At 38.6% G+C, this 27,631-nt stretch overlaps 8 protein-coding genes across 12 annotated transcripts; 2 read left to right on the top strand and 6 right to left on the bottom strand.

The window, feature by feature from the left end:
* Window positions 1–104: 104 nt before the first annotated feature.
* LOC127247255 (cationic amino acid transporter 1) lies at window positions 105–3,679 on the bottom strand. Of its 2 annotated transcripts, none has more exons than XM_051269036.1 (3): window positions 3,566–3,679; window positions 2,152–2,595; window positions 105–1,599 (listed from the first exon to the last, which is right to left on the bottom strand). In XM_051269036.1, exons 2-3 carry the CDS (start codon window positions 2,570–2,572, stop codon window positions 242–244), a joined length of 1,779 nt encoding a protein of 592 aa, XP_051124993.1. In that variant the 5' UTR covers window positions 2,573–2,595; window positions 3,566–3,679; the 3' UTR covers window positions 105–241. The 2 variants fall into 2 exon arrangements, with proteins under 2 accessions (XP_051124993.1, XP_051124994.1); XM_051269037.1 differs by lacking the exon at window positions 3,566–3,679 and adding an exon at window positions 3,523–3,541.
* Window positions 3,680–5,445: 1,766 nt separating this feature from the next.
* LOC127247934 (BTB/POZ domain-containing protein At1g30440) lies at window positions 5,446–8,868 on the bottom strand. 2 transcript variants are annotated; one of them, XM_051270029.1, is made up of 5 exons: window positions 8,252–8,868; window positions 8,074–8,156; window positions 7,645–7,714; window positions 6,350–7,576; window positions 5,446–6,257 (listed from the first exon to the last, which is right to left on the bottom strand). In XM_051270029.1, exons 2-5 carry the CDS (start codon window positions 8,130–8,132, stop codon window positions 5,688–5,690), a joined length of 1,926 nt encoding a protein of 641 aa, XP_051125986.1. In that variant the 5' UTR covers window positions 8,133–8,156; window positions 8,252–8,868; the 3' UTR covers window positions 5,446–5,687. The 2 variants fall into 2 exon arrangements, with proteins under 2 accessions (XP_051125986.1, XP_051125985.1); XM_051270028.1 differs by having other exon boundaries at window positions 8,074–8,867.
* Window positions 8,869–10,861: 1,993 nt separating this feature from the next.
* LOC127247909 (protein ALTERED PHOSPHATE STARVATION RESPONSE 1) lies at window positions 10,862–14,195 on the top strand. 2 transcript variants are annotated; one of them, XM_051269994.1, is made up of 6 exons: window positions 10,862–11,323; window positions 11,553–12,365; window positions 12,446–12,630; window positions 12,693–12,913; window positions 12,996–13,329; window positions 13,415–14,195. In XM_051269994.1, exons 2-6 carry the CDS (start codon window positions 11,555–11,557, stop codon window positions 13,847–13,849), a joined length of 1,986 nt encoding a protein of 661 aa, XP_051125951.1. In that variant the 5' UTR covers window positions 10,862–11,323; window positions 11,553–11,554; the 3' UTR covers window positions 13,850–14,195. The 2 variants fall into 2 exon arrangements, with proteins under 2 accessions (XP_051125951.1, XP_051125950.1); XM_051269993.1 differs by having other exon boundaries at window positions 11,448–12,365.
* Window positions 14,022–14,781, bottom strand: LOC127247911 (photosystem I reaction center subunit psaK, chloroplastic). Its single transcript, XM_051269998.1, has 3 exons — window positions 14,614–14,781; window positions 14,458–14,535; window positions 14,022–14,372 (listed from the first exon to the last, which is right to left on the bottom strand). The coding sequence occupies exons 1-3, from the start codon at window positions 14,701–14,703 to the stop codon at window positions 14,145–14,147; spliced, it is 396 nt and encodes a 131-aa protein (XP_051125955.1). The 5' UTR covers window positions 14,704–14,781; the 3' UTR covers window positions 14,022–14,144.
* Window positions 14,782–14,913: 132 nt separating this feature from the next.
* On the bottom strand, window positions 14,914–16,624 carry LOC127247910 (glucan endo-1,3-beta-glucosidase 13-like). Of its 2 annotated transcripts, XM_051269996.1 has the most exons (5): window positions 16,341–16,624; window positions 15,896–16,234; window positions 15,783–15,813; window positions 15,613–15,679; window positions 14,914–15,070 (listed from the first exon to the last, which is right to left on the bottom strand). In XM_051269996.1, the coding sequence occupies exons 1-5, from the start codon at window positions 16,399–16,401 to the stop codon at window positions 15,050–15,052; spliced, it is 519 nt and encodes a 172-aa protein (XP_051125953.1). In that variant the 5' UTR covers window positions 16,402–16,624; the 3' UTR covers window positions 14,914–15,049. The 2 variants fall into 2 exon arrangements, with proteins under 2 accessions (XP_051125953.1, XP_051125952.1); XM_051269995.1 differs by lacking the exon at window positions 14,914–15,070 and having other exon boundaries at window positions 15,258–15,679.
* Window positions 16,625–18,707: 2,083 nt separating this feature from the next.
* Window positions 18,708–20,287, top strand: LOC127247427 (phosphoribosylformylglycinamidine cyclo-ligase, chloroplastic/mitochondrial-like). The gene is made up of 5 exons (XM_051269254.1): window positions 18,708–18,803; window positions 19,147–19,206; window positions 19,567–19,715; window positions 19,808–20,159; window positions 20,255–20,287. The coding sequence occupies exons 1-5, from the start codon at window positions 18,708–18,710 to the stop codon at window positions 20,285–20,287; spliced, it is 690 nt and encodes a 229-aa protein (XP_051125211.1).
* A 420-nt stretch (window positions 20,288–20,707) lies between these two features.
* LOC127247425 (two-component response regulator 24-like) lies at window positions 20,708–21,318 on the bottom strand. The gene is made up of 3 exons (XM_051269253.1): window positions 21,306–21,318; window positions 20,974–21,206; window positions 20,708–20,884 (listed from the first exon to the last, which is right to left on the bottom strand). The coding sequence occupies exons 1-3, from the start codon at window positions 21,316–21,318 to the stop codon at window positions 20,708–20,710; spliced, it is 423 nt and encodes a 140-aa protein (XP_051125210.1).
* Window positions 21,319–21,447: 129 nt separating this feature from the next.
* Window positions 21,448–27,461, bottom strand: LOC127247670 (protein BREAST CANCER SUSCEPTIBILITY 1 homolog). Its single transcript, XM_051269628.1, has 16 exons — window positions 27,247–27,461; window positions 27,102–27,155; window positions 26,928–26,998; window positions 26,624–26,737; window positions 25,813–26,312; window positions 25,549–25,659; window positions 24,922–25,456; window positions 24,490–24,788; window positions 24,247–24,347; window positions 23,893–24,079; window positions 23,711–23,811; window positions 23,471–23,603; window positions 23,187–23,352; window positions 22,960–23,078; window positions 22,467–22,804; window positions 21,448–21,465 (listed from the first exon to the last, which is right to left on the bottom strand). The coding sequence occupies exons 1-16, from the start codon at window positions 27,300–27,302 to the stop codon at window positions 21,456–21,458; spliced, it is 2,895 nt and encodes a 964-aa protein (XP_051125585.1). The 5' UTR covers window positions 27,303–27,461; the 3' UTR covers window positions 21,448–21,455.
* Window positions 27,462–27,631: the final 170 nt, after the last annotated feature.

The following is a 27,631-nucleotide window of genomic DNA, read 5'->3' as shown; positions in this document are numbered from 1 at the left end:
TCTTTCTTGTGTATAACCCTCTGTCATCAGATCACGTCCATGTCACTCTCATCTTCAATAGTTACGACTTATGGGCTATAACTAAAAAAGTGTCTGAAGGGGAATAAAAATCAGAAAGGCCCAAAATCAAGGCAGACATTAATCACTGTGAGTTCAAAATCCAACAGCACTTGCGGTTCAGAAAACAGAATGTCGATAATATGCACAGCAGTCTTAATGTTTATAACTGTAAGAAGTATCTCTAGGCAGTAGGAGCTTGCCCCTCCTCAGCCTTCCTAGGCGCCATCTCCCTCGACTCAAAGACCTTGGCAGTGTCGTAGGATGCATGCAGTCCGAACAATAGATAGTAAACCAGAAGGAATCCAGTCCAGGCCCCAAACCTTATGAACGAGTCCCTATCGATCGACCCCAGCAGAAAGATGTTAATGGCAATAGATGCCGACGGCAACCATGGCACCAACGGAACTCCCCACAACTTAGGCCTACGCGCATGGGGGACCAAAAGCCAGATTCCCGCTGTTGACAAGAACCACACCGGGACAGTCACACAGTAGGCGATCCAACCTTTTTCACTAAGTCCCCAGTAGGCAGCTGTAACAATCGAGGATGCAACGATCAGGACAAGGAAGACGATCAGTTTGTTGCGATTGGCAGGCGACGTCTCGCCGGAAACATAGTATCTGCGGACCAGCAAAGCCACAGCTACAAGCATGAAGATGAAGAGAGTTGAGATGGAAAGCAGATTGGAAAGGATCTCAAGTTGCGTGAAGAAGGCGATCACTGCAGTGGCTGCAAGCATAACAATGGTGGCGTTGATAGGAGTTCCTGTCTTAGGGGACACTTTGGCGAACCATGGCGGCATCATATGGGTTCGAGCGATGTGCGTGAGGTAACGCGCTTGTCCCACAACACTGACCAGCATAACTGTGGTCATGCCTTTGAGTGCCCCTGCAGCCACCAAATACTGAGCCCAGCTCCAGCCAACCATTTCGAATGCCCGAGAGAATGGAGCATCGGGATCAATGCTTTTGTAGGGCTGTAACAGGCACAGAGTCATTGCCATCAAGCAATATATGGTAGTGATCATGACCATTGAGCCCACGAGACCTATGGGGATATCCTTGGCAGGGTTCTTGGTTTCCTCTGCCATGGTTGAAACTGCGTCGAAACCGACGTAGGCGAAGAAGAGAACAGAGGAAGCTTTGAAGATGCCGCGGACACCATATGGGGCGAAGTCCTTGTAGTTGCTGGGGTCGGCTTTGATCAGACCGGCAATGATGATGAAGCAAATGACAACCAGGTGAACAGCTGACGCCACGTAGTTCAGACGGGACGACCCTTTCGTGCTCATAACTGCCATCACACAGATTATTATCAGGATGCCGATGGCTATGGGGTCAAGATCGTTGTACCCTTCTTTTAGAGAATCCACGTGGATTCGGAACTTCGCCGGCTCCTTGCCGCAGAGCGTCGCGAAGTAGGACGTCCAAGAACGTGCCACCGCAGCGCCGCTGATAACATACTCGAGAAGAATGTTTCCGGCGGCAATGAAGGCCGCAAAATCACCGAGCTCCACACGGAGGTAGGCAAATGATCCACCTGCAAAAGAAGAATCATTGGGGTTATTATAAAAACTAACATATGATAATATCCAATAGTGAAACAAGACTCAGCAATCTGATCTTAAGGCAAAGAGCATTGGCAATGTGCCAACATCTATTATATTATATGTGCATATACCTCATCCTAAGTCCTATCTATGGTCCTGCGCAGTTTCCCCCAATCAACCTGTAACCTCCTTCCTTAATCTTGAAAATGTCAAAAGGAACAGCCATCGAAATAACTACATAGGGACCGCAAAGAGATTATTGGATTGGGACATAGCGGTCAGTCACAATCCCACACTTATCACAGGTCTAAGAAGTAAGAAAAATAACTCAAATTATGAGTATGGCACGCGTTCTCTGGTTTCAAGCTAGAATTATATTACCATAAAATTAGGAATGATGCTCTAGCCTAGAAGTCAACTGATAAATTGCGATCAGAAACATATTATATTTTAAATATCTTTAGCTATGATTACGCTATGCAAGTCAACTTTTGAAGAAAAATCCAAATATGGAACCATAAAACAGTAACGTACTCTCTTACCGGCGACAGGGATTTCGACGGCGAACTCAGTGTAGCAGAACACTGAAAGCAAAGCGGAGAGTCCAGAAACCGCGTAGGATAACACGACGGCAGGACCGGCGACATCGCGTGCCTCAAGGCCAGTGAGAACGAATATTCCGGCTCCGATGACGGCGCCCATGCCGAACCACATGAGATCCCACCATGAAAGCGTCTTCTTCATCTCGTGCTGGCTCTGCGCCTTCACCTCCAACTCCGCCTCGACACTGGACCGGGTCAAAACCCGATCCGCTAGACGAGCCGGAGTCCGTTTCAATGCATTGACGTAATTACCCCAGCTCTGGAACGACTCCTCGGGGAGAAAATCGCCTTTGTCGAAGCATCCTCTCCTCCTCGTCAGACCAGAAGATCCTCCACCGTCGGTTTCCCCTCCGATCCCCATCTCAATCTAGATATCAGAAACACCTGAACAATAAAATTTTGTAAATATATATGATATAATCACGTTTAGATTTTATATTTGAACCCTTCAGCAGAAAAAATTCGTCAGTGACATCGACCGATTGACGGCATCTAACTGCCCAGAGATATTTCTGTACATGTCTCTGCCAAAGGCACTTCGTGTGATTTTTATATATAGTTCCTAGTCTACGTTTCAAATTAAATATGCAACGAATTATTTATTATAACATCAGACAAACATCTATTAAAAAAATAATAATAACTATTTTTCCTACTTGGAAAAAGTCCAACTTTATTGTTTTTTTTTTTTTTGTTTTTTTTTATCTACATATAATTGAAGTTTTTTATATATTTTTTACTAATTTAAAGGAATTATACTAAACACTGCAGTGCCGAAGGTAGTATCAACCCTAATAACGATATTTGGAGTATAGACTATTTTGGTTTAATATGAATACGTATTAGTGAATAAAGTATTAAGACGATAGACACAAGACAAAACGGCAGCCGAATCAATGTGCTGAATGCGTAACCTAGAAACAAGGGAAAATAAGCGAACGGAGATTCCAGTTAATGACAGAGACGATATGTAAAAACAAAATTGATTTTTTGTTCGGCGCGCCGGAATAGAATTCAATCAATCAAACTAATCACATCGGATACGACTAATTAGAAGCAATAAATTTATGAAGAAAATTAAACGAAAACAATAATCATCAATAGACACAATCACGTCCGAACGACTACGAGTGATGATGAAGTGTTAATTAAATCCATCGAAACCGATAAGAACAATCTCGCCGATCCACACAACCAAGTCTACGACTCACGTGAAAATCCATACGCAAACATCTAAACAACAATATATAATTCCAGAATAAACAGTGAATGGAATAAAAAAATAGGAAAAAAAAACTACGAAATCAACACCTTCCCCGCATCAAAAAGTCCACAGAGAGATCAAGAGACGGACCTGAATCTGAGATCCCAGGCGGAACCGCTCGGCAACGAAAGCGCTCGAATGTATTAGGGAACCCCTAAGTGGTTTTATACTACTAGTGAATTGTGATTTATGAATAATAATAAATCGCAGTTAAAAAAATATATACATTTTATAAAATAAATAAATACATCAATTTCCACACACGATTCATAAATTTTCCAGCTGGCAAATCCGACGGTCGACATGCAATCACGCGGACCTTACGGCGCGAGGAGAATCAAGAATCTCTTGCGTAAACATATTCGTCATTCATTGGACATCAAAGATGTGTGAGAAAGACGAAATTACCCCCACGCCACTCAAATTAATTATAGTAATTAATTAATTTTACTTTTCCTGCTTTAAATAGAATCTTAAATGGAATTATTTCAATTTTTTAGGAATATTTACACAAAAATCATGCCTAATTCAATTTTCCTTAAGAGTAAATTTCCCTTAAATCTTTTATCATAATCTCAAAACTATGGTTATGCTTGCTTATCATTTCAATTCTATTATAGCCATTAGAAAATTATTAAAATGATACTATATTAAATATTTGTTTTTTATTTCAATTTTTACTGTTGCTAAAAATCAACATATATCTATACAAACTTTGTTTTTGTGACAAATTAAGGTAAGATATAACTGCTTAAAGTAGTACAAGCACATATTTGACCCAAGCCTAAAATCCTCTTCCATTTTGATTCACGTATAGGTCATACATTGACATGCTCAAAAATTTTCATTTTAATAGTTTTAGGAAACAAATTTAATGATAATTTAGTTTCTTTTTTACTGATTCAAATATTCTATTTCATGTTGATAGTAAGAATCATTACTGTACTCAAGCATTTGTTTTGTCTTTGCACAAGTTTGTTTATTTGCATTTTTTATTATTTAATTGAATTTTTTTTTTCAACAAACGATTATATCCAACCTATCAATTTTCTAATAAAAAAATTTCATGTCAACCATTATTTTACAAAACACACACCAAGTAATTGATTTTCATTAAATGCTGACTAATTAAACATATTCTGATTTCTTTTGGTATGCTAGTTATTAACTTTTACCATTTGTTTCATCATGTATAAGTGCAGAGTATCTTTTTTAAAAAATATATTTATAATAATTATACTACTATTAAACATGACTATGTAAAGTTATCCTCCCTCTCTCCAAAATACCGTGCAATATTTGTGTTTACATGAGAATTTATGTGGGAAGTATTAAGTATAGTAATTTGAGATAATTTAAATATTAAGTGATGTGATTGGAGAGAGAAATAATTATTTGTTTTTTTTTTATTTGAGTGATGTGATTGGATAAAGTGAAATATATATTAATATATGTATAAAAATATTATTAATTATTTTTAAATTTAAAAATATTACAATAAATTTGGGACAAACAAAAACGAAAATATTGTAGGAGGTTTAGGACGGAGGAAGTATTTGCTGCTCAAAACAATATATAGATTAATGAAATGTGAAATTTGGAAGCAGTGAATAGTAAGTAAGAAGAATAAGTCAAAAGAGTGATGTTATTAATTCAAGGTTGGTGGGTTGGGTGGGTGGGTGGATTGATTATATGTATTTCCCAATTCAAGCGGCGCCTGCTGCTGCTGCATATTCATTCATTCATATAAGGTTGGTTGGTTGGTGAATGACGACGCACTGGCCGAACAAGGTTTTAATATTGTAACAACTGGAACCCATTAATTTAATTAATTAAATAAAGCCCATAAGAAGTATCTTGAAAAACAGCTTTATTTTATTTTTCAGGTTCAAAATTAGGAAAAAAAAAAAAAACGAATGATCCACTAGTCACACTTGAGTGTATTTTTCTGCCTGTTTTACACAAGGGAAGGGCTGAATGCATTATTACATCATCCTAGAGAGTCAAAATATATCCAATGGCGGCGGGAAATACAGTAATGCATTCGTGTGCATTTATCATAACAACGTTAATTTCCACGAACAGGGGAAAGAACGACGATGGTAGTACAGTACACTTAAAAGAAGGCACACGAACCAGTTAACAAACAAACAAACGAACCAACAATTAATGAATGGATGATGGATGGATGGATGGATGGATCAGACACGAATCATATCCTATTCTTGTTCTTGTTCTTCCTCGTCTTCTTCCCATTTTTGCCCTTGTCCTTGTCCTCCATTGTTACCATCTTTCCCTGCTTCCTCACAGATCCCTCCTCAGCGCTGCACATTTGGGACTTCAACCCCATCCCAAGACCCAGCTTCTTCGATACGTTCCCCCACGCGCTCGTCGTCAACCCTCTCGACTTCCCGAGCTTCTCGATCTCTTCCTTCATGCTCGAGCATTCTTTCTCCAGCTCCGAAACTCTCATCCTCATGTTGTCCATCCCGACTTTCAGCACCTGGTTTTCCCTCACCGCCGTCGCCCACCCGCCGTCGTTCGCCCCCGCCAATCCACTCCGCAACTGTCTCGACCCGCCATCGAGATTTTCCGACACCAGGAAGCACCCCGCGATGGATGTCCTCAGCTGCAGCTGCTCAAAGAAGAGGACTTGCACGATTATCCTCAACGGCAGCCTCTCGTTCTGCGCTGCGTGAGTGCACGCTTCAAGCGAGAGCTTTTGGCAGTCCATTAGCCGGCAGAGTTGCTCCCTGTCCGTTTCCGCCAGCCATGGATGCGACTGCAAAAGAAGAGGCGTAACTGTTTTCGAACATCGTGCTTACCAATCATCAGCTCGTGAAAGAAAAAAAAATGGAGATTCTTTAGGTATACCTTGAGATAAATATCGATGGCGCGATAAAGACCATCGTCCAATGGCCGTGCGTACTCTGGAACGGCGGCCGCAAGTGTCTGAAACTTTGGAAGCTTCAGGTTAACATCGGGGGCGACCTCGGCAAGGTAGCCATCGATTAGCTTTGCCACCATTGTGATTGGCATCAGTGACGGCGATTCCATTAACTGGCCATCGTTGACGGAACCCGGCGATGCATCGCCAACGACCTGATCCATAACCAGAAAATGATCGAGAATCCGTTGCACGCAGTCCACATCGTACAGTGTCTCCATGGAGTTTGAGAAATTTGGCATCAAGAGATCCTCGAGCGTCGCCTGATCAAGCTGCATCCCGATTCTCTTCTCCAGGTTCAATACACAAGTGGGATTTGCTCTTAGGATCTTGGCTGTTCTCAGCAGACCAAATAGAAACTTTGTCGAGACAAGACCCTTTTGCAATGGGATTAAGCTGTCGATCTCTTCTAGGAGATTTTTCTGATCCTCTTCAGATAGTAGAGACACCGATCCTGCAGGATGAAGGCGATTGCTCGACTCAGTGGCTCCCTGACGACGGTTCAGACCAGGTAGGTAACTTTTAGCGTAAGAATAAAGGGAGCCCGCGATGATCTCCTGTTTTATTCCTCGGGATTCCATGGCCGAGATCAACCTTTTGTAAAGAGGTAAACTCAGTGTTGATACATCCTCGTACCACCAATCTGAAGCCGAATGTTTTGGTCGGGCACCAGTGCTGATTCCATTCCACAACACGCTCCCGCCAGGACTCTGCATCGGGCCACCGTGCTCCATCACAGGCCAACCGAATAAATTGGGGTCAGTGGATGCCTTGGCAGCCAGAGAATCGATGCATCTTTTCGGGATTTGAAGTTCTTCGGCATAGGGAAGAATATCATCGCACGTCTGGAGCACTTTCAATGAATCCTTCCAGTTCTTTAAAACCACCTGATTGAGAAAGGTCTCGGTTTGAGAAATAAGGTTACCCTCAACGTATTCCTCGCTCATGTCAAGATGCTCGGCTGCACATCGGAGGAACACCACATTTGCAGCGGTGAGTTCCAATCTGACACCGTAGCAGAATTTAGCAACAAGTTCGAACGTCTTGGCTCCACCGGGAATGTCATCGAGCTTGACAACACAGCCGGCTTCTTCTCCGGAAGATGCCTCTGCAATGAGCCTCTCAAGCATCCCACTTCTTGAAAGCAATGGAAACTACAACACAAGAGTTTCTCTACATCAATAAAAACACTCATAAACACAATGCAAAAAGTGACGAATACCTTGTGAAGATGGAATGACATATCCCCAACTTCAACAACCACATCACTTGGCAAACCAGTTGTACAGAACCTACATACATTTAAAGAATGAGAAATCTAAAGTAGCAGCACCAATTCCATGGCTAAAATCTAAAGTTTAGTGATGAAACAAAAAATCTAAACCACATTTGTCAATTCAACCATCAATTAGGCAGAAGACAGAATCAATCAGGCATTATCATGTCCACACAACCACACATTCATTGCCAATCTCCCAATTAATTATCAGAGACAGTTTCAGGACAGATAATCTAGTTGAGCTCAGGTTCATCATCAGTGATCAATAAAGATACTAAACAGAAAAGGGAACAACACAAAAGCACCACAGATTTTCCTAAGCATACATGGAAATCCATTCATTAAGAACTTGAGCAAGTCAAGAAAACAAACCAGGCTTGCCCCTGCCTCTGAAATGCATCGGATTTGGATCCCAACTTCACACAAGCCATCTCTTCAATAAAAATGTATGCTAGCTAGGGTGAATTGGAAAGCTTCAGCCTAATAAAATGGATTCGGAATAACCATAGGAAAAAAAAAATAATAATCCAATCCTCTGAGTAGTTCTTACTGAGATCTTCGACGCAAACGTGCAACTGATCCTAATAGAAACCCTAATCCCAACCCAATTTCGAATTGAAATCGCAGTAGTTGCAGCAAAATGCACAACCAAACCAACAATGGAACTACCCTCTCCTCCAGTTTCTTTATCCTGAAGGCTTGGAGCCTCCCAAACAGGAGGTTATATTAAACCCGATGGCTACAGACCCAAAATCCCAGTCCCGGAGTGAGTAAAAACGTTTAAAATTTTCGAAACCAGACCCGAATTCTAGGTCAACCTCCACATAAAAAAAATAAATAAAACAAAACAGCCCCAGTTGTTGTTCTGACAGAAGCTCCCAATTTCTTTAACCACTCGAAGATTCCACAGCTCAGCCCTTTGGCTGTGCGTCGTATAAGACACCAAAACCCATCGCAATAATTAAAGAAAGGAAACTAGAAATGCTGTTTCACAATTTACAATAACTGCATGCTTCTAAACTGCAGATACAACAATGAATGCAATTCGCTTGGAAAAACTCGATGCGGGTAATTAATGGCAGCCCAGAAACCCAGAACCCCACATGTGGGTCCTTTCTTGAAACATACTCATTGCATAGAGATTCCCGATACTTTTTTCCCAGTCAGTCAGTGGCATTTGTAAAAATTCTTGGTGGGTCATTTTTGTAGAAGAAGTGGATGAAATTCAAACAGTTTTGGTTTAGCCCCAAATTAATGGAAGATATTCCCGAAATGTTTGATTCTTTGATTACGAATTTTGAAAGTAACTGATTTTGCTGCTATCTGTTTCTGTACAGCGAAGCCATGTGAATACATTGCTTTCTGTCTTTAACGCTTTAATTCTTTGTTGGAGATTTTTAATTTTGTGGGTTTATTTTTTCTATAATTTAATTTTAGGGCTTCAATTTATGGGATGATTAATTTAATGTTGGCTTTGTATTAAAAGAATTTTATTAACTAATCTGATTAAAGAAAGAAATAGTGGGCGCGGCGTGGAGAAGAATGAGGCCTCGAAGTGGGCGCGCCACTGATGGAGCCGGTCACGAGCCGCGACCGTAACGCACACGCAACAAGCGCAATCATGAAAAGAGCCAAAAAGATGTTCCCTGTGTCGGCTCACCCGGCGGCTTTGATGAGTCGGCTACAATGGCGTGGGCTCTGTTTGGATGGCAGTTAGTTGTATTTTTAAATTAATGAAAATGGATATTGATGTGAATTAGTCAAGAATAATTTGAAATTAGAACTCTAAAAGTCAGCTTGGTGTACGTAAGGTCGAGCATGTGTGACATGAACATGGTTACATGGCCATATTATTGAGGGTAGTATTGTCATGTCTTACGTTACGTGCCATATAATGTCATTAAATTAATTAGTACTAATATTACGAGTAAATGGTTTACTTATTTTTATTACACAGATAGATACAACATCGTATATTTGTTTTTTATTCGTATATATGAAATTTATTTCTTATTTAAAATTTTATATTAAATATTTCTTTATATTATATGAACAAAGAATAATTCTAAAGTTTTACCATTCCTAAAACATAAACACAATCAGGCAAACCCAATTTATTCCCATCTTTCAAAGTAATTGAAATATATTAGCAACATTTTAAAAATTTTGGTACTATTCATTTTTTTTAAAAAAAAATATTTTTTCTTTCAAAAAATATTATATTAGATATTAACTTGTTTATTATTTTTAATTTTTTTCAAAAATTCAAAAATCTCAAAATCTTTTGTGGGGCTTTAATTTTAGTTGTTGTTTATATTGTCAATAAATTACAATAATCTTCAATTTTATGTTGTTTTTGGATATGGGCAACGAATCCTTCCTCATGAAATGGGCTACATAATTAAGTAATTCTTTGGCCCAAATGATCAATTTCCTGTTCGGCCCAATTAAATCTAATTTTCGAATATTTTCGTTTCATGTGAATGTGATAAAAACAAATTACAAAAAATAAATAAAAAACTTCCTATGTTGATGTTGTACATAAACTCCCACCTACCTCCATAATAAATTCTATTTTAAATTTCTAGTATAAAAGTAGACATATGATGAGTTTTCATCTGTTGACCTGTGAATGACAAAAAAGGGTACGTATCATTATCATCATTGCAAAATTTCTTTTAGCATAAAAGAAAAAAAGTGTAAAAAGGGAAGAAAGGCATGTGAAGAAAGCATTAGAAATAATCATGATAAGGTCGATGATACACATCTTGTTTTTGCATATGCAATGCGGAAAAAAAGAAAAGACGAATTTTATCTGGATTAAGACACCAGTTTAAGGAATTTTAGTCAATATTAAAAAAGCCACTTTTGAAACGTCAGAGCCCCCCTGTAAACTGCCCTAATCTGACCTTGGTTTTCTTCACAATTAAGGTTGTAATTAGAAGCTCAAAACCACCTAGATTCCATAATAATGAGACCAAGTGCATTATCTGAGTAGTACACAATTAATAATTTTTTTAATAGTACATATGGATTGGTAAATGGCAAGGAATGACAGGAGCAATCAACATTTGAATGATGATAATTGAATAAGTACCAACAAAATAATTCAAGCAGCTATTCTATTTAATGTAATGTTAGTTATAACATTGTTGCAGACAATTAATTAGGACCATACTCTCGTTGCTTTGGATTCTTGGTATTGGGTCTCGAGCTCTTCCTTGTTCTTTTAGCCTTTCCATCAAATCCCACATTGGTTTTTTTCTTGATGTTCCTCTTTCCATGGAGAAAGCCCCACTGAATAAATAAACAAAACACACTCAACCTTTCGAGGCTGATTTCAGCATTCAAAATTCTTCTTCCTCTACATTCACCATTAGCATTTCCTTTTCTCTCAAAAATCTTCTGGGCATTGTTGAGAGGTCTGTTGTTGTTTATGAGGGCACTGTGTCAGCCATTAATTGTTCCTCTGTTGTATGTCCTTTAAGTTATTTTATTTTTCTTAAAAATTATTCTGAGGTTTAACAGAGGAAGGGAAATGGAGCTCAAGAGAGGGCATTTCATGCATCATTTGTGTCACGACTCATCTTTTTTCTGATCTATGGTTTGCCAAAACTGCAAGGTGTGTTTGTCTTATCTCTAGAGGGTTTTTAGTTTTTCTATTTTTACTTTTTTTCTTGAAAGCATTCTTGGTTTATGAGCTCGGCAGATTTTGTATGGTCCTAGCTTCATTTGTCTTCTTCCAGGTGTCTGAATCTGTATAAAAAGAACCATACATACATGAAGAAGGGGAGATTGCAATAAATAAACTAATTAATTACCTGCCCACATAATCTGTAACTGTGTTGAAGGAATGGGTTGTGTAGCCTCAAGAATCGACAAAGAAGAGAGAGTGAGGATCTGCAAGGACAGGAAGAGACTGGCGAAGCAGCTGTTGGGGTATAGGAAAGAATTTGCAGATGCACAATTAGCGTATTTGAGATCATTAAGGAATACTGGAGTGACCTTAAGACAGTTCACTGAGTCTGAATCTTTGGAGCTTGAGGACAACACCACTTCCCGCGTCGCCGGATTCCCGCCGTCGCCGTCTCTCCCTTTGCCGCCATCGCCGCCGCCGCCGCCCAACTTCAGCCCTGACTTGAGGAGGAAGTTTGAAGACGACAAACGCCCCTCAACTGCACCGGAAGTTGAAGAAGAAGAAGAAATCATCGAATTAAACGAAGAAGGGGGCCATACTCCACCCCCTCCAGTTCCTACATCTTCTTGGGAATATTGGGACCCTTTTGGCTCTGCATCTTTGCAATGTGGAAGAAACAGCGAAACAGTGGATCAAGACGAGGATGACGAGGAGAATTGGATCGATACGAACTCTGAATTCGTCGACGAAAACGACGACTCTATTCCAGCCGCCGACGACATTGATCGCCAGCATCAAAGTGTCGAGCTTGTCGACGACAGTGCATCGATGATGAGTTCCCACACAAAAGACTCTTCTTCGGACATGGCGATGGTTGTGTGGAGCAAGAAGACATTAGCCAGTGTAATAAAGGATGTGGATGAGTATTTTCTCAAAGCATCTGGCGTGGTTAAGGATATAGCTGTTTTCATCGACATGGACGCCACCGGCGGCACTTTCCTCTACCAGAGCATCAAGGAGAGCAAGAGTAATAATGTTCATTCTATTTATATTGTAGCTGCAGCTTCATTAATGGAGCTGAACGTACCTGTAAATAAAATGATGCAGGGAAGAGAAGCAATTCGGCGAAAGTTTTCAGCGCCTTGACGTGGAGTTGGTCTTCGAAGTCACTACACTTCGCTAGAGAAACTGGAAGCCCCTCTGTGTCGAGCGATCCATGTAAACCGGGAGCACACTGCATCACACTGCAGAAACTATACTCGGAGGAACAGAAACTCTACAAGGATGTTAAAGTAAAGAAACAAACTTTCGTAATTAATTCGCCAAATAAATACTTACATTGTCTCTTTTGTAGGAGGAGGAGACATCGAAGGTGGAGTTTGCGAGAAAAACGTTGCTGCTGCAGAGGCAAGAGGAGGAGCACGATTGGGGCAAGGTGGAGAAGACACGCTCAGCGCTTGATAGTCTGCAATCTTACATCTTATCGTTGCAGGAATCGATAGGCAGGTCTTGTTCGACGATATTGATGGTGATGAACCAGGAGCTGCATCCTCAGTTGATTGCATTAGCTTCAGGGTATAAATGAGCATTCTTGTAAATTGAAACCATGGTTGCATTGCTCGTAATTAACCTGCTGTTTTGTGTTGCGTATTCTCAGATTGATGCACACATGGCAAACGATGAATCGTTGCCATCAAGTCCAGAACCACATTTCGCAGCAACTGAGTTGCCTGACGGATCAACAGAACGCGGAACCTACGACTGAGTACCATCAGCAGGCCGCAGCGCAGCTGCAAAGGGAAGTAGCGTCATGGTACGACAGCTTCTGCCGGCTAGTTAAATTTCAGCGCGAGTATGTAAGGACCCTCCGCCAATGGACCAAACTTACCGACTGCCTTGAAGTTAATGGCAATTCGGAGACAGGTCAATCTTCGAAGCTGCGCATAGCCGTGGAAAAATGGCTCCAAGAACTTGATAAAGCCCCTGATAAAGTATGGTTTTCGAACTGTCATAACATTGTAACACTTATCGCTACTGTATTGTGGTTAATTAGAGCTCGTTTGTTTGTTTCGACAGATGGTGTCCGACGCCATTAAAAGTCTGCTATCAGGTGTACACATGATCGTTACGCAGCAGCAAGAAGAAGTGAATGCGCGCAAAAGATCGGAAAAGGTTGCGAGGAAATTGGAGAGGGAGGCTGACTTACTTTCAGAAATGGAGATGAAGTTTGCAGGAAGTTCATTTCTCGAAGATGCGACTTCGAAACACCCGTTGGTGATGAAGCGAGCCAAAGTGGAGTCGATGAGGAGGTTGGTGAACGACGAAAAGGCCAAATTCGAGAGCTGTGTTAAATTGACGAGAGGCATGATTCATAGCAACCTGCAAACAGGTTTGCCGAAGGTGTTTCAGGCGCTGATGGCGTATTCGAGTGCTTCTGCGCGGAGCTTCGAGGAGGTTTTGAACAATGCCTGCGAAGAAGATACACAAACTGCAGCAGAATATGGGATTTGAGTGACTGTAATGTGGCTATGTACATTCTTCTGGCTCCTCTGCCATTTGAAACTTTTGAATGTGAACTGATTTAATCTCCTCTTCTGATGTTATTTGCAATTTTGCACTCTTAGATATTGATAGAACATAGACTCTGTAACTTTGATTTAATTTTCTTTACCACTCCATTGCATCAGTTGCCATGTTCAGTTTTGTATTTCATTTCCCAGTGTCAAAGCAGGAATAATAAGCATGAGGTACAATTCATCATATTATTATATATACCATCAACATAAAAAAAATAAAAAACAAAAATTTAAATAACACCGATGTTCTTAAGTCCCAACACAACCCCAACCCCAATAATGTGGCCCACAACTCCACAAGCGAGTGTATCCGCCAGCGTGAACCCGGCCGGGTCGCCCGTCTGCAGACCCGAATCCCTCGCTTCAAGCTTCAGCCCGGCCGTCGCCTTCCGGTTCGCCGACGGAGCCAACCCGAACCGACCCGCGAACAGCATCAGGGTCGTCGAAGTTACCATGATCTGAACCAGAGAACCCAAACCATATTTCACGTCATTACAGAGCTTGAAAGAGGCAAGAATATATCAAATCATGAGGTACAGCTACCAAGTTAGTGGGCGAGCCAAAGTAGTCGCAGCGAGCTCCCAAAGCTCCCTGGCCTCGCCGCCGCACCGGCATGGCAACCTAATCAACACACCAGAAATTAAGCCCAGTCAGTCGGAGTACAGAAACCAGAGCTGATGCAGAAATGGCGATACTAACCAAGGTTTTGGCAGGAGAGAATGATGAATGGAGATTGGGTCTGAGCCCATTGAATTGTGGGAGGGAAGTCGTCACTGCTGCAGTGGCCATTGAAGGAAGGAGTGGTGATCAGAATCTGCAGATTGGAATGGATTGAATTGCTATAAACCTGTGGTGAAGAACGGAAATGTGGTCTGTAAATCGCAGACTTGGTGGCTGGCGTTGGATACCTTGTTGCTGAGGTGGCACTGCAGTATTGGGCGAGCCCAGTTGGATAAGATTTGGATGATTGCGTGAACTGGTCTTAATTGGTCCATCTGTCATGTCCACATGATCTCGTATCGTATCAATGGATATACAGCAGGTGAGTGTAAGTTCAGTGCCGCGCTACGCGTGGTGGTACGCTGTGGTACAACATATAATAGCGGGCCTGCGTTGGGGGAGTTGTGATCTGCTGTTACGCGGTCCGTACTAAAGCCTGCTTTGGCCAATAAGAAAGAGACATACGCTCTTAAAAAAAGTTAAAGGTAGGTATGTAGGTAGCTATACATGCATCATGCATATCTAGCCATGTACGTTCATGTATCATGTATGTATGTATGTACGTATGTATATACGTATATATTCCCAGTCAAGTCAAATCAATTTATTTTCGAAAATACAAATTACAAGAGGATTCTCGTTCTCCTCGAAGCTGATCAGATCAGCACACTCATCTCGGTAGAGCTAAATTTATTGACTTAATTTCTTGACCAGTGTAGACGTTAGAAAGGGAAATCAAAGAAGAAACATGAGTTTCCTTTTTTGTTACTACGCCAATGGTTCTTGAATTAGTAAGAGAGCAAGGAATACTTGCGCAAAATTTTTACAACTAACAACCCTAATCAAATAAAATAGATAAAGCAAAGCGCGGGCATACATTATATATATATTCATTGCATACAAAAGTTGAAGTGAATAATTATTTAGGCAGAAGAACTAAAGTGGTCATCTTTTCAGAAGTAGAGCCAGCAGAATTACAGCAATATTCCACCATGTTCTGCTGCTTGCTTCCCCATTTGAAGCTGCAGAAGAAGCCTTTATAGACCTGATCATGAATATATCAAACAGACAGACAGACAAATCACAAATTAATGACATTAATTAGCTTAAAAGAGTGGCTAGCTGTTGTAGTGTCACGAACTACTTACTCTGAAGTGGAAAACATGCATCTTGAATAACCTGAAATCAGCATTTTGGAAATTAATGAATTAGTATGGTGATCATGAACTAGTTCTATGCACAGAGGTAGGTGACGACTCACTGGGATCATTTCGAGTTAGGGCAGCAGTGCCCCCGAAGTAGCAGGCGATGTCGGAGTTGCCATTCTGCTGGTAGTAGCTGTTGAAGGCGAAGGAGGCATGGGCGATGAGGGTGTCGGGCTCGAAGCAGGGCCCACCGGCCCGGATGGCTCGGCAGTCTGCCTGGCCCTTACCGCACGCCCAGTCCAGGGCCACCTGCAGATCCGCCGGCGGCGAGCTCGCCCGCGCCACGCACCAGGTCGTGCCGCCGACGAATGTGCTGTTGCCTTCCGGCGGAGAAACGCCTCCCCCTATTTCTGTCTTCTCCTGCACCATCGCCATCGCCAAGACTGGATTTTTGGCTGCAAAATGCGTGCACCATTACAGCATATATATATATATATTATTAGATTGCAAAATGGTGATTCACATGCAGCTAGAATGATAGATGGAATTGGAGGATCGTACCGAGGAATGTGAAAGCTATGAGGTTGAAGATGACCAGCGCCGCCGGGCTTCTCTTTCTCATAGTGTGAAGATGGCGACGGAGAGAGCTGTGGTGATTATTCAGCTGGAGACTTATTAAAAGACTGAATTGAATCAGAGTTGAAGCATTCTATTCTATTTAAGGCAGGAGTGGAGAAGAATCAAGCGTTTCTTGCAAGTGATTAAAGCTTTTTTCTTTCTTTATGTGTTCTCTCTGTTTCGGGTGTTCCTTTCTTCCCCAGTGGCGTCTGTGTCTCAGTGCATAGTCGGACTCACCACCATATTCTGCCTTGTGTCTTTCTTTTTTATTCAAATTACCGGGCTCGGTCCTCAATGTGATTTATTTATTTATTTATTTTTTACTATAAAAAGTATTATTTTTAAATCAATTTTTTATTTTTTTTATTTTTATAATATGTCAGTCGGTACTCGAAAGTACACATTGAATAATCTCGACCAAATTTAAAACTTGAATAGCCTGCAAACTAAACCCAAAAAGCAAATTACAATTAAATCATTTATGTATGCCATATTCAAAATTATTTCTTGGTAATTTATATATAAATTATTTTATATTCACTCCAAGTTACATATTCCTTTAGTCCGAAACAAGGTTCTCGTTTATTTTTTGCAAGTAAATTTTTAAATATTAGTATTATAATATATTGTAGTGAAAAGACGAAAGTACCGCGGTGTAATATAAAAATAATGACATTTGTGTAATATTTGTGTAATATAGTGTAAGTTGAAAGTGTATTTATTATATTAAATAGGCAGTACAGTTACTAAATTAATAAATAGTAACTTTGTTTTAGAATCGACGAAAATAAAAAATAACAACCTTTCAATAGAACGGATGGAGTATAACCATTTTACTCTCTCCTTCCCACATACAATATGCACGTTGCCGTTTATATCCGTCTCACATTCCATGTCAGTTTAATTTCATTTTAAACTTTTTAATATATATATATATATATTTAATTTTAATTAAACTAATTAGTTATTTTAATCTTAATTTATAATTATTTATATTATAGGATAATTATTTTTACTAATATATTCTTAATTATCTACTAATTACATTTTTTTATAAAATAAAATACTGTATCTAAGTATATAAAATAAAATACTGTATCTAAGTATGTTGGACGGAGAGAGTATTATTTATATATGTCTAATATGACAATGAGTTTGTTTATTTAGTATTTAGATTCATATTTTTTTATATACTATAAAAAATAAGTATATATAATATAAAAATTAATATTTTATATTAAATATTAACTATATAAATATAAATTGGGTATAGTATTGAAATAAAAATATCAAACAAACAAACTTAATATTACAATAATGCTAAGTCATTGAATTTAAAATTATTTTTATAATATTCTTACTTATGCGAATAAATTTTTTATTTGAATTGTGCATGCAAATTAAAGTAAATATAAGTATATACATATCATATTTAATTGAAAATTATATTTTTTTGAAAAAATGAAAAATTTAATTTGTACAAATTAAAATGAAAAATTAAAAATTTAAAAATTTAAAAATTTATCTAAAGCTTTTTTATTTAGCATGAAATTTTTTTTAGTACAGTAGTATTTTTTATATTATGTTGAAAAAGTTAATTATATACTACCACAATCATACAGAATATAATTAAAGTGTGACAATAATTAAATATATATTTTTTCACTTTTTCGATAAATTTATCGAAAAATAAATAAATAAATAAATTTGACGAATTTTATAAAATATCAACATATATTTATAATATATTAATATTTTCTTTAAAAATAACCACTCCAATCAAACACCCAATAAAAATATACTCATATCTTACCTTCATTTAATAGTGTAATAAAGAAGAGAAAGGGCGGGCGCTTTCGCCATCGCCTCCTTCTCCGGCATCGTCTCCTTGAACGATTACGACTCTCTAAGGAAATCTTCAATACCAGGTGCTTCTTAAGCTCCCATTGAATTCTTCCTAATCTAATCTTAGAGACTGTCTGCAAGCTTCAATATGCGTTTTGAAACACCAATTGAAAATTTTCTTCCTGTCTTATGTTATATTGAATGTTTCTGTCGAATTCTGCCTAAGAAGTAGTTTTTGTTTTCAGATAGATTTCGATTTTGCTTGCGTTTCTTTGGCTTTCCATTTTGCATATGCTTTTTTTCAATTACGTACTCAACATGATACTGATTTCCTTTATTGATTCTTGTTTATACCATCTACAGGCAGGATGTATACGTCCTGCAGAGCAAATATTGAACTATCCCAATGCATCAAGAATGTGTTTGATTTGACCTTTCCGAAGCTCCGTACAAGTTATTCGATCAATGGAGTGCAATTCTTGTCCAATAATTGCATGCAAGCGGTCGAAGGTGGAAGAGGAATTGAGAAACAAAGTCTTGTGCTTTCAACGTCGAGCAGTGGTATCAGAAATCAAGTGGAACAAAGCTTAACTTGCTTTTGAGACTGGAATCTATGACACCATAGGCATTGATTTGGTAAAGTTTGTATTCCTTTGGACTGATTTTCTTAATAGCACGCTTGCTGCTAATTGGAAGTTTTAATCAGGTTGCCATGAGTATAAATGACATAATCACACCTGGGGCAAAGCCTTTGTTTTTCGTTGATTACTTTGCCACTATCTATCTTGATGTTGCAGAAAAGATGCTGTTACATCTGTCCCTACATTTCTACATCATGAAGTGTTATTTCACCATTTTTAAAATGATGAGAAATGTTCAATAAACTTTTCATTTACTAACACAGGACATTAAAGGCATAATTGATGGTTGCCAGCAATCTGACGGAGCTCTTCTAGGGGGAGAGGTATATGTGGCTGCCTTTTAATTCTACGTGCTTTGCAGTAAATGACAAAGTATGAAGAATTTCAGTTTTTGCAGAGCATGTGTTAAGGTATTTTACTTCTAATGTTTACGAGCAGCAATGAACCATCAATCTTAATCATTCAGTTATTTGATTTTGAAAGTTTGCATGATCTTCTCTTCTTTTTTATTTTTCCTATAATTTAGTAAATCTTAACTCTGCTTGCATCTGGAAAAATGGATAATTTATACGATTTCTTAAGAATTGTCTTATATATGTTTTAAAAACTATGCTTGTTTAGCTTCATTGGAAGTTGATGAATTCCACTGACCCTCTCATACTGCAGAGATGCCCAAGTTTTAGGCCGATGGCGAGTATGATCTAAGTGGTTTTGCTGTCAGCATTGTGAAAAAGGACTTAGTTATTGATGGGAAAAACATGGGGCATGGTGATTTATATATTGGCCTGCCATCCAGCGGCGTGAATTCAAATGGATTTTCTCTTGTTAGAAGGTCTCAAATGTCTTTGTGGGAATTGCCCTTTGTCACTGCATAAATTTACTGAATCTTGCTACACACTATTATTCCTTTGTTGTTTTCCCCAGGGTCCTCATTCAAAGTGGCCATTCCTTGAAAGATAGTCTTCCAGGTTCATCTGTTACTCTAGGCGAAGCTGTGATGGCACCTACTGTAACACTATATGTTCTCCAGGCCTTTGTTTGTTTACAATGGTTGCTATTGACCATTACTATGCACTTTGCTCCATATTTACTAATTCCCATGCCATCCATCTTGTATGTTCTGAACTTTATTGGCAAAGGTGGTGTGAAAGGGATCGCCCACATCACTGGTGGTGGTTTTACTGATAATTTACCCCGTGTCTTACCGAAGGGCCTTGGAGTTCTCATATACAAGAACTCTTGGATGGTTCCTCCGATTTTTAAATGGATTCAAGAGGTCAGAATTCACTATCTTTATATTTACTGTTAGTTAATTAAATCACCCCTGTAAAAACAAAAGTTACCTATCTTTCTTGGTGAATATCTGTGAAGACTGGAAGAATTGAAGATGCAGAAATGAGTTGAACATTCAATATGGGTATTGGAATGGTGCTAGTGGTAAATGAGGCTGCTGCTCTCAGAATATTGGCAGAAAATCAACCACCATATCGTATTGGTGAAGTGTAAATGGTGATGGAGCGACTTTACCCAAGAAAATGGTATACAAAGAAAACAAGGTTACAAAAGTTTTACCCTTCCTTTCCTTAAAACTCTCGGGCCTAGTTAAGCTGCAGTACTGGATTAGAAATGTTTTTCTTCCAAATTTGGCTGTTGCTATGATGTGCACACGTGAATATACTTTGGAATATCTAATCATTCATAATACTGCCTTCTTCTAGAATTACACCAACATTCTCTTAGTTTTATGTATAGTCGTAATTACTACAGATCGGAGCTTCATTACATATGGCTATTAGATATGTTTTTCACGCATACAGTCATCTATTACACTTTCATAGTAAGTTCATTCAGGGCTGCATTTAGAAGCTCTACATTCAAAGGTTTCTCCCAGCATTTATCCAGCCCAGCCCTAATGAATGCCTCTTTCTCCGAATCCAGGCCACGTGCTGTCACCCCAATTATCATGCTCTTCACTCCCATGGCTCTAAGCCTCTCGGTTGCCTATTTTGAACAACACAACAATCATCGGTAAATCTTGTTATTTAATGCTTCCATAGAAGGTTTTATGTATTTATGAATGTATATGTAACCTGGATTCCATCCATGACAGGCATCTCCATGTCCATAACCACCAGGTCATATTTCTTGCCGGAGAGGAATAGGTCGACAGCTACTTTTCCATTCTCCGCAGAATCGGTTTCCAGTCCATGCCTATTCAGAATTGCGCTGTGGACTCTTCGGATGAGGGGATTGTCATCCACCACCAGCCCGTGTATCTTTCTGTCCAAATCTACGTGCTGAGTCATTCTTTTCTTCGAGCTTCCTTTTCGACGTCAACCCTGCCAAGAAATGAAAATTCATGTTTGGGTATTTTTTCAGTAATCAAAGAAACATATAGTTTATAAATAAGGATGGAGCATGCCTAGCTTTAGCATTACTCCATGCAGTCAGTCTTGTTTAAATATCAATCAATGGTTGTATCATGCAATATTGAAAACCAAGAATTAAAGAAAGCCATCAATACTGTGCAAGATTTTGGGAGTGCAATACCTTATCAAGGTTTTTCACTCAATTATGATCGCCTGCAAAAGTTGGGGGAAAGAGTTACTGCAACGTAACTTGATTTCTTGGTGGGAATATATTTGAAACATGCATACACAGATATATATATATATATATATATATCATATATACACAGTATGTGGTGGGCAAGATCATGTTTTCCAGAGGAAAAGATCTTGATGTAATGAGTGTGGATTATGCATATCCATAAGAGGAACAATTTGGCAATTTCATTGATAGTCTCATTTGATTCTGAATGATCAATAATCCAAAAAATCTATTTGTAGATATGCATATTACTGAGCTATAAAAAAGATAAAAAAAAAAGTAACAATTCTTTCTGTAAATAACTTTTTGGATTGTGTACATCCTTTTTCATACTTATTATTTCAGTACTTTTAATATTTTAAACATGTTTCTTTAATGACACTTTTCTGATTAATAAAAAAGTAGAAAACATATCTAAAACTGTGAAATATAACAAAATTTGTACACTTTTATTTCAAATCCATTGATAATAAATAATAGGAAATCTTATCCTATATGCTCTAAAAAAACAGCCCTGTGCCTGTAAGCAAGAGTTTCTATAAAATTGGTAAAAATATTTCGATATTACAAATTCTATAAAATGATCACAGAAACATGCACCAGTATGCATTTACATTTTAAAACATAACGAATAAAAAAATTACCAAAACCCTAATCTTTTTATCCAATATGAGCATTAAGGTTTCAGTGCAACAATTGTCCGTATATAATATCTTGCAACATTTGGATATTAAGAATATTGCAATCATGATTCCCTGACTACAAATATAGATATATAAAATTTAAATCATATTGGACTAATGTGCTCCAACTCAAATTTAGACAACATAGTGACTAGTATCAGAACATAGCATAATTGCATTTGTTTTGAATGTAAGTATTTGGCATTAGAGACTAATAAATCATCCCCCTTTGTAAGAAGCCATTACTGGATAGTAACAAAATCAAAGGTGGTCAAGAAACACATTCTCACCCACAAATTTCCTGCAACCTGCACCCAGAAATGGAGTTCAGAATCCATGAATTGGTTGCAACAACAGCTCCGGCAGAACTCGCAACAGCCTCAGCTTGTGAGCGCCGCTGCTTCAGAATTGATGATGGGTTGTGCTGATCAGGAACCTCAACGCTGTAAATGACAAATGTTGTTGCAGCAAGGGATTTGTTTAATGCACTTGTCTCATCTTTGGCAACAGGTTTCCTGTTCAGGACTTTTCCTCCTCCGGCAATCACAAGATTATGAAGATAACCTTTATATGAAGGTTCGAAGTCGCCCATGAAGTATACAGTGCATCCTTCAAAAAGCTTTGGTTGCTGCAAGCCACAAAAAAGATGGAACGGAAGTCCAAATAAATTAGGAAACACATAACAGGAACGTAGCAGCGTAGATGAAATTTCATTGCAATTGTATAAAGAGTGATTTCATGAGAAATTTGGATTCTATTAAGACAGATTCAATTATGCAATACCTTGTTTAGATGTCTTAATCTTCCCAGCTTGGGTCCATCTCTGATTCCATGAATATCAACTGATATTTCAAAACATTCCTCATCAACTAATTCTCCAGCTGCCATGCAAGCCTTAATCCCTGCATTGGGCAAAAAAATAATGTAAATCACAATATTCGCATAGAATGACAAACTTTTAGAAACTTCTCTTTGCGCTAATGGAAGAATATAGATAGATAAATACTCACATTGAACATTCAAAATCCATTTTCCTTCCAGCACACCCATTAGAAATTTGAGTGTCCTTCTGCATGCTCCATTCTCGTCAGTAGATGCAATTACATGTGTGACACTTGTATCCCAATTCTTTATTATAGTTACTCCGGAAAGCTTTGTAAACTCAGTGACAATCTCCTGTAGTTCCACCACAAAAAAATTCTAAGAAATGTGGCCTTTCTTTCTATTACCCCAAAACAGAAAAAACGAAAAAAGAAAAAACGAAAATAATGAACAAAAACTATATTATGATTACCTTCTCTGCAGCTGTGAGACCTGAAGAACAAAGAATCAAGTTCTTGAGCTTTTTCTGAGATTTCCAGTGCAAAGTGGAATCGTGCTTGCAGTCATCAGTGGATTTCACTTGATGGATCTGAACAACAGGTTTTCTGCACACCAAAGTCACATATACAATCATGTCTCAGTGAATAAAATTTAATCTAAACGACTACAAAAAGCCAGTGACCATTCTTTGAGCAAAGAAAACTGTACAAACCTTTTAACAGCAGAATTTTTTTGCTGCCTTGACTGAGACTGAGACATCTCACCTGGAAGCTGGCAGGAAGCATGAACCGGGCATAGCATTACAAAGTGTTCCTGTTCCATGTGGTAAGAAGACAATATTTAGTTTGGTTTGCTAATTTGTATTCAAAAATGCAGCTACAATCACAAACTTACATAATCCCATCTACATTCTGGAGTCAGCCTAGCACAAGTAACATGAAAGCTCTTACGGCAGCTCTTTTCATAGCATCCAAGTGCAGCCCCTTTAGTTCCACAGCAAGAGCACGTAATTCTTCGACTTCTAGATAATTCAGTTTCAAGGTTGATGATACTATCATCCTCAAAATACACATTAGGAGCCCTACAAAATAGAAGCTAGTTAATCAGTTTTCTCCTATTATCATGTTCACGTCTTTCACATAAAAACTTATCAAATTGCAGAATTTTTATGTTACCCTCATAATAAAAGAGTGTCATCTTAATAAACTTTATAAAGCAACTTATTCAAAAAGTAAATAACAAACATACCATTCAGCACAGTATTTATGCACATGTATGCCCTCTGTTTTGGCACTATGATTGTCTTCCACTAGTTTTCCATTAACATACTGAACCAAGCTCCCTGAAGCCTAGAGTATTGGTTTTCCATCCACAGAGGAACCCAAATAAGGAATTAAAGGAAACATTAGCTTAGATATCTGCCAAAATCTAGCATGAACAAGGCAACTAGAGCATAGAGAATAAATAAATAAACTTTCAAGATAAATATACCTCAGTTTCTTCGCTAGATTGGCAGAAAGCACAGCAAATTGTGCTGGGAGAAGTATGGCATCTAACCAACACACTTCCATCTAAGGAGTTGGATGGTTTGCCCTTTTTCGCTGGAACTTTCATCCTCTTTTGATTTATGGCACCTTGACTTTCTTCTGATGTCTGATCTCTTATTTCACCACAAGTACTAGCAATTACAGGGGTGCTATCACAGTTGCCTTCTACAGAGAACTTCACTTTCTTCAAAGAGCTTGAGGTTTTCGTGCTATTTTCTTCAAGGCTTCTTTTAATGTGTTTATCTGAAAGACCATTGTCATAGTTCAACACCATCAAATTAGCATTCATTGTAGAAAATAGAAATCATAAACTCATCATGCTGGTCTGAATTTAAGTGAATGTAGCTAGTTTGAAACTTTAAAGCAATTTCTCTACCAGTTTTTAAGGGCTGCGAGCGTGTTATCTTTGTGTTGCTTCTTTTATCACTTTTCTCAGAGTTGCTGCTTCCTTCATTGCTCTTTTGAAGATTTACAGAAGGAGAACCAAAAACTGAAGCAGCTTCATTGCCATTTGGCTGAGGCTCTGACCGCTGGTGTAGATGAGGTCCACATCTTTCATTAATGTTGGCTGCAGAACATACTTTTTTGCTTTCTTGGGGTTTTTCCCTCAAAATCGTTGAGTTTTCTTCTTTGCTCTCTCTTGTATCTTGATTTCTTACCATGTCTGGATTAATAAGTGGCACAGTGACCTCACTCATAGTCTTTTTTCGTCTCTTGTCTTTCCTGATCTTAGTTGCATTCTCGGAATCATTTGTGGATGTTCTCTTCATATTTTTTGCTTCAGGAGCTTCATGAGTTGTTTTCATACTGAGACTTTTTCTGTTTTTCGCACATTGCTTTGAACCTGGTGCTGTTTCCATCAGAGTAGCCTCTGCCTTCTTTAGAGTTTCCTGCTCAGCGGCATAATCATTCTGCAGAAACATATATAATTTAAAAGCTTGATACGAAACAGGATAGAATAGAAGAGCATAACTTTCACATTTATAGTTCACTGTAAAAATACCTGCTGCATTGCTGGGGGGCTATAACAGAGTTCAGGTGAGCAAGGCCTTTGTGTCCAATCAAACATCTCACTATCAATAAATTGTGCCCTTGTCGGTGAAACAATTTGTCTCTGTGGAGAAGAAAAATAAACATCACTCTCTTCACACAGAAGATCAGAAATCAGTTAATCATTAGCAAAGCTTAAAAGACACAATCATAGTTGACTAGGTTAGATGGGTGACAATGAATTACAGACAGTAATGAACCGAATCTATGAACTTACTTCTGATCTTGTACTAATATCCTCATCCTCAGAATCTTTGACATCACTTCTTTTACTAGTATCCTCATCATCAGAATCTTTGATGTCACTGAAGCAAGGAGCATTTGGTGGAGTATGCAACAATTGGTTATCATCAGAATGCTGACTTGATTTCTCTAAATCCTCTTCATCTCTCAACCAGAAAAATGGAGAGAAAACAGTCACTCCATTTTCAACTCTACAAGACATGTCTCTTTGTAATACAGGGCATTTCTCAGGCTTTTGTCTCTCAGTTTCATGGATTCCACCTTCCAGCTTTTCAGGGTCCGTTTGGGTATTGGCGTCTGAACATTGTGGCACCTGAACCCGTTTCTTTGTTGGAAATGACGGCTTATTGCTATTTGAACCAGCTGGCCTCTTGTTAGTCTTCACTGCACCTTTCAATCCCTTTTGCTGACTCCTATTATGACCAGCTTGCACAACATCTTTGGCCTCACAATTGTTGATACCAGTTCGCTCATCTGCATTCATGCATAAAGTAAAAAATAACTATAATTCACATGTCAATAAGCTTACAATGAGAAGTTAGAACGATGTTGCTTGGCTTTGATAAAATAAATAAAATCAGGTAACTGGAGTAATCTCTAATAGTGTAATAATTATGAACTACTCATTCTATGCTTAGTCAATTCATCTCCATATTCACAACACGCTTTATCATTTTTCAGAAAATGCCTACAAACAAATACATGGAGTGACTATAATTGATTTTTATTATCTTTTCAACTTCAACTAATGCAGGAACTAGTTCTTTACAGCTGTAAATTGTTACCAGATGCTTTGGTGGAATCTGCATTTTGAGTGACGAAAATATTGACTCCAGATGCCACTTCCATGCTCTTATAAACACTGACCAAGTTATCCATATGTTGCGCCGGCCGAATTTCTGCATAAAAACATGAAAGTACCAATCCCCAATATATCATTTTGCATTCCAGAAGGTGAATGCTTGCAGAGACTGAAATAAATCAATCCCCACTTCGTTAGACTATTGAAGATGTTCCTGGATAGAATAGATGGAACACTTGGGTTGGTTGACGCATCCGAAAAATAAAATAACATAATGATGCAATTACCTCTACGCCTGAATGGAACTTTGCAAACAGGACAATTAGATGCTGCTTTCATCGATTTTTCGATACACGAACTGCATGAGTTAAAAATAGATGGAAGACGGTGGGTTAAGCCCTAGGATACACAGGATTCTACGGATACTGATATAAGAAATACGACCAAACGATAAAACTTACTTGCAAAATACGTGATTGCACGACAATGAAACAGCCGAATTCAAGAGACTCAAACTGTTGACAGAAACAAATACGTAACAAATGAAGATCTACACATACTTTACAAATTCCTAAAAGAATCAAAGAAGCCAATCGGAAAAAGTACCATATAGGGCACTTCAGCTCTCTTCCCATTCTTTCGAGATGCGATGTGTCCGCCATATTTCCCGTCGCAAGACTCCTCCACCGCCACTGTTCTTCTACTCTCCCTGCTTAATGGAGAGTGAATATACAGCTGCTGCGTGTATTTCCGATTGACGGTGCGAATTTGAATCTTTTGCTTCCCCGCCAACCGAAAATTTTAGACGCGATTCTCCATTCCCGCCGGATGTGTTTTTTGCCGCCATTGTCTGAATCCCTTATATACGGTCGAGATCAATGAGACAGATATTAAACCGCTTACTTTTAATTGGGCCATTTTAAATATTGGGCCAAACATATTAAAGAAGAAAAACCCTAAGCCCATACTAATAACAAAAGCCCAGAAAGCA

This window comes from Andrographis paniculata, unplaced genomic scaffold (assembly GCF_009805555.1).
Source record: "Andrographis paniculata isolate CXL003 unplaced genomic scaffold, ASM980555v1 Contig32END, whole genome shotgun sequence".
Lineage (NCBI taxonomy): Eukaryota > Viridiplantae > Streptophyta > Magnoliopsida > Lamiales > Acanthaceae > Andrographis > Andrographis paniculata.
This window is presented reverse-complemented; position numbering and strand designations above follow the sequence as displayed.

What these genes read in the sequence shown, in the direction of transcription:
- LOC127247255 (XM_051269036.1), bottom strand. Translation starts at nt 2,572, where the DNA reads ATGGGGATCGGAGGGGAAACCGACGGTGGAGGATCTTCTGGTCTGACG. An exon ending in CGTCGAAATCCCTGTCGCCG is followed by an intron (nt 1,600 to 2,151) that starts GTAAGAGAGTAC and finishes CTTCTTTTGCAG; the next exon opens with GTGGATCATTTGCCTACCTC.
- LOC127247934 (XM_051270029.1), bottom strand. Translation starts at nt 8,132, where the DNA reads ATGGCTTGTGTGAAGTTGGGATCCAAATCCGATGCATTTCAGAGGCAG. An exon ending in TGTCATTCCATCTTCACAAG is followed by an intron (nt 7,577 to 7,644) that starts GTATTCGTCACT and finishes CTTGTGTTGTAG; the next exon opens with TTTCCATTGCTTTCAAGAAG. An exon ending in CCATCGATATTTATCTCAAG is followed by an intron (nt 6,258 to 6,349) that starts GTATACCTAAAG and finishes CTTCTTTTGCAG; the next exon opens with TCGCATCCATGGCTGGCGGA.
- LOC127247909 (XM_051269994.1), top strand. Translation starts at nt 11,555, where the DNA reads ATGGGTTGTGTAGCCTCAAGAATCGACAAAGAAGAGAGAGTGAGGATC. An exon ending in AACTCTACAAGGATGTTAAA is followed by an intron (nt 12,631 to 12,692) that starts GTAAAGAAACAA and finishes TCTCTTTTGTAG; the next exon opens with GAGGAGGAGACATCGAAGGT. An exon ending in TTGATTGCATTAGCTTCAGG is followed by an intron (nt 12,914 to 12,995) that starts GTATAAATGAGC and finishes GCGTATTCTCAG; the next exon opens with ATTGATGCACACATGGCAAA.
- LOC127247911 (XM_051269998.1), bottom strand. Translation starts at nt 14,703, where the DNA reads ATGGCCACTGCAGCAGTGACGACTTCCCTCCCACAATTCAATGGGCTC. An exon ending in TCTCTCCTGCCAAAACCTTG is followed by an intron (nt 14,536 to 14,613) that starts GTTAGTATCGCC and finishes TGTGTTGATTAG; the next exon opens with GTTGCCATGCCGGTGCGGCG. An exon ending in TTGGCTCGCCCACTAACTTG is followed by an intron (nt 14,373 to 14,457) that starts GTAGCTGTACCT and finishes TCTCTGGTTCAG; the next exon opens with ATCATGGTAACTTCGACGAC.
- LOC127247910 (XM_051269995.1), bottom strand. Translation starts at nt 16,401, where the DNA reads ATGAGAAAGAGAAGCCCGGCGGCGCTGGTCATCTTCAACCTCATAGCT. An exon ending in CATAGCTTTCACATTCCTCG is followed by an intron (nt 16,235 to 16,340) that starts GTACGATCCTCC and finishes CGCATTTTGCAG; the next exon opens with CCAAAAATCCAGTCTTGGCG. An exon ending in TGCATGTTTTCCACTTCAGA is followed by an intron (nt 15,680 to 15,782) that starts GTAAGTAGTTCG and finishes ATTCATGATCAG; the next exon opens with GTCTATAAAGGCTTCTTCTG.
- LOC127247427 (XM_051269254.1), top strand. Translation starts at nt 18,708, where the DNA reads ATGGAGTGCAATTCTTGTCCAATAATTGCATGCAAGCGGTCGAAGGTG. An exon ending in GAGCTCTTCTAGGGGGAGAG is followed by an intron (nt 19,207 to 19,566) that starts GTATATGTGGCT and finishes CCCAAGTTTTAG; the next exon opens with GCCGATGGCGAGTATGATCT. An exon ending in TTTTTAAATGGATTCAAGAG is followed by an intron (nt 20,160 to 20,254) that starts GTCAGAATTCAC and finishes ATATCTGTGAAG; the next exon opens with ACTGGAAGAATTGAAGATGC.
- LOC127247425 (XM_051269253.1), bottom strand. An exon ending in CTGTCATGGATGGAATCCAG is followed by an intron (nt 20,885 to 20,973) that starts GTTACATATACA and finishes TGTTCAAAATAG; the next exon opens with GCAACCGAGAGGCTTAGAGC.
- LOC127247670 (XM_051269628.1), bottom strand. Translation starts at nt 27,302, where the DNA reads ATGGCGGACACATCGCATCTCGAAAGAATGGGAAGAGAGCTGAAGTGC. An exon ending in GCCCCCCAGCAATGCAGCAG is followed by an intron (nt 25,457 to 25,548) that starts GTATTTTTACAG and finishes ATGTTTCTGCAG; the next exon opens with AATGATTATGCCGCTGAGCA. An exon ending in CATAAATACTGTGCTGAATG is followed by an intron (nt 24,080 to 24,246) that starts GTATGTTTGTTA and finishes TCTATTTTGTAG; the next exon opens with GGCTCCTAATGTGTATTTTG.